The following is a 2,965-nucleotide window of genomic DNA, read 5'->3' on the forward strand; positions in this document are numbered from 1 at the left end:
CAGAAGAATAACTGTGGAGAGGAAAATGGTATTCTGGAACTGTTTAACAGAGCTGGTCCACTATCACACATTGCTTAAGGGAATTTATGGGTCTGTGAATCACCAGGAACTGGCTGATGTCCGTCTCTGCCTCTCACTTTGGCTGGACACCTGGCTGTGCTTTCACATCCCACAGTGAGGGGAATGGAGCCCAAGGCTTCACATTGGTACCAATCACAGGCAGGAGACAAGAGATACAGGGAAGGTGGAGTGTCAAGAGCACTTGGATGTGAAGTGATAGCAGGATGCTCAGAGAGCAGATGTCCAACCCTGGCGAGCTAAATCTCTTTTGGGAAACTCCTAGAAGGAGATCTAAGCACCTTGTTCTGGTTCTTTTCTTCAAGCCTAGTTGCTTCAGTATTGCTGTGAGCACACCTGTGTTTTTAGGGCAACTGTCACCCAAATTTGAAGTAGAAAATTATGTTGAGTGGAGCAGGACATGAAACACTGTAATAAGCAGGTTACATATTAACTTTGATATCCTTTTTTACTTTACACTGTTGCCATGGTTCAGATCTTGATTTCACAACATTTTGGAAAACTGACAATACCACATTTTGTATTGTATGAGTAGCCATACAATACAAAGCAGAGGAAGCAGAGGGGTTTGGGAGTTGGAGTTTCTGGGACACAAGTCTCTGGAAGCAGGGTAATACTGCCAGCTTAGGACAGCAACTGAACAGATTTGCTAAAATAATGGAAAAAAGAAGGTTGGAAGAGACTCCAAGAGATGATCTAGTCAGTTTCTCTGCTTCAGCTGCACCTATTTGAATCTCAATAGCGATATTCTTGAAAACGTCCAGATATGACAATTCCACTGTTCCCACAGGCCATTTATGACAACACCCACAAGAAAGGTAAAAAAAGCTCACTGCTAAAATGATTCCATGGATAAATTAAGCAACTTAGGCTTTTACTTAAGGTTGCTGGTAAATTCAGTACACTTTAGTTCATCTGTTACACCCTGGGCATCTTTTCAATCATAATCTTCAGTGCCACAAGCGATAAAGAAGACACAGCTTGAGCAAATATGCTGAGTTTCTGCGGCTCTGTGCCAGCTGAGGATGTGGCCTGTTTGTTTTTATAATGGCAGCTCAGACTCTGGACCACAGCGCTTCAACAGGAGGCCGGACTTTGAGGGTGCTGTCTCCTGATGTCCTGCTCGCGGCACTCATCTCCTGCTAGCAAATGAACCCTTTGTTCCTGCTGCAGACCTTGGTTCACCTCCCCACAGACATCGGGGCAGAGTCCTGCTAGACAGCACACTTGAACAGGGCCCAGAAGCATAAGGTTTGCTGAAGTGGGGGTCAGAGTACTCCCTGCAGGTGCTGCCCAGGGCTATCTTCTCCCTCTGACTCATGCATTTTGCAACACAGCCGAGATAGCAGGGTAGTGCTCCCTGGAATTCGGCCGCTCTGCTCTTTGCCTAGGTGTCTGTTTGCTTAAGAGTTCGATTCATCAACCAATTACCATCCAAATGCTCTGGCTCCTACTCACCCAGCTGGGCTGGCATCTCCCTGCCTGGCACCGGATGTTATTGAACACTGACATTGACCTAATACTGAAGGTTGTTTTATTGGGTTTTGTAGGTGCCTTTGATGCCAGAGTTCTGGAAGGCAGTTTCACCCTGGTAAGCTGAAAAGCTTGTATGTTCTTATGCATGTGCATGGCATCCAGAAGTGGCAAAAGGATACATTTCTAAAGAAAAGCAGCAAATTAAATCAATGGCTGTACTTTCTTTCGGCTTCCATTCTACTGTCACACCCCTTTTCTTCCCTGTCAGCTTCTGTGCCACCAGGCTCTCTTCTGACCTCTTCCTCTTTCAAAAACTTTCTTCTTAATTTTTCTTTGCTCATAATCCTCCTCTGTTTGCTCATCCTGTTTACACACCTGCCCTGCACAGCATCTTCCATACTTTCTCTATTGCATGCTTACAGAGGCCTGCAATGTGCAATTCAACAACAGAATGCCTCCCTTGTCTCATGGCCTGACATTGACAATATCATTTCACACTTTCCATAATCTAAATTTTGAATCTCTTTGTGGTTTTTTGACTTTCTTGGCCCTCGACATTTTGTTCTCACCCTATTCATCCCTTGGAATCTCCATCTAAGTTGCTTTGGGGCGTTCATGAGCAGGCCTGTGGAACTGCTTGCACGTGCACATGCAGTTTAGCTGTCAGGAGATGCATATACAATTTAGTGTCAGGAGAGAGAGTCTCAGACCTCTGTAATGACATTTGGGTCTGCAGTTCCATTATTAGACCGTCTTCTGGAATTATCTGTTTCCATGGTGGCTACAAATGCAGGAAGGAGGAGCCACCTCCCACACTACCCAGGAACAAATGCATATCTTCAGGAGGAAAGGACAAACAACTTTTGCCAAGCTCCACAGGCACTTTCCTCTCCCCACAGGCTTAATCTGGAGTCCTGCCAAGGTAATGGTTAGACACAGGGTTTGGGAAATTCTGTTACAGCTCAAAGACGCAGCACTCACTAGACACTCAAGACACAGAACATACTGTTCCGGGTTTGGGCCTCCTTTCTGAAAAGTCTCAGAATTCTTTCTTATGACTGTGTTTTTCTTGTCCATACTTTCTTTTCACTTTCTTGATATATTTAATGTCTAAAAATGGCAACAGAAAAAAAAAAAACAAACAAGCAGGCACCAAGGCCACTTAGTCTACCCAAAATTCTGAATTAAATCTCTATTTGATGCTGTATCTTTCTGTAAACAGGTACATTTCAGCTCAAGAGTTTTACTTTGTTAAGTATTATGGGATTTGGGGAGATTTGCAAATAAGCTTACATAATTGGTTTATCCTATCAGTAATGTTGATAACTGCATACCTTAGTTGGCTGGCAGACTAAACTTTTGAGTCATCATACACTAAATTAAACTAACAATCAACAGAAAAACAGATGGA

At 43.8% G+C, this 2,965-nt stretch overlaps 1 protein-coding gene across 1 annotated transcript in view; it reads left to right on the forward strand.

Annotated features, from left to right (window-relative positions):
- The first annotated feature begins 844 nt into the window (after positions 1–844).
- The window catches only part of ACTR2 (ARP2 actin related protein 2 homolog), a 48,003-nt gene continuing 45,882 nt past the window's right edge, over positions 845–2,965 (forward strand). Inside the window, exons 1-2 of the mRNA XM_017736520.1 lie at positions 845–896; positions 1,629–1,669. Of these exons, the coding sequence (XP_017592009.1) occupies positions 845–896; positions 1,629–1,669 (93 nt within the window). The remainder of the gene's footprint in view (positions 897–1,628; positions 1,670–2,965) is intronic.

This window comes from Corvus brachyrhynchos, unplaced genomic scaffold, assembly GCF_000691975.1.
Source record: "Corvus brachyrhynchos isolate BGI_N302 unplaced genomic scaffold, ASM69197v1 scaffold416, whole genome shotgun sequence".
Classification (NCBI taxonomy): Eukaryota; Metazoa; Chordata; class Aves; order Passeriformes; family Corvidae; genus Corvus; species Corvus brachyrhynchos.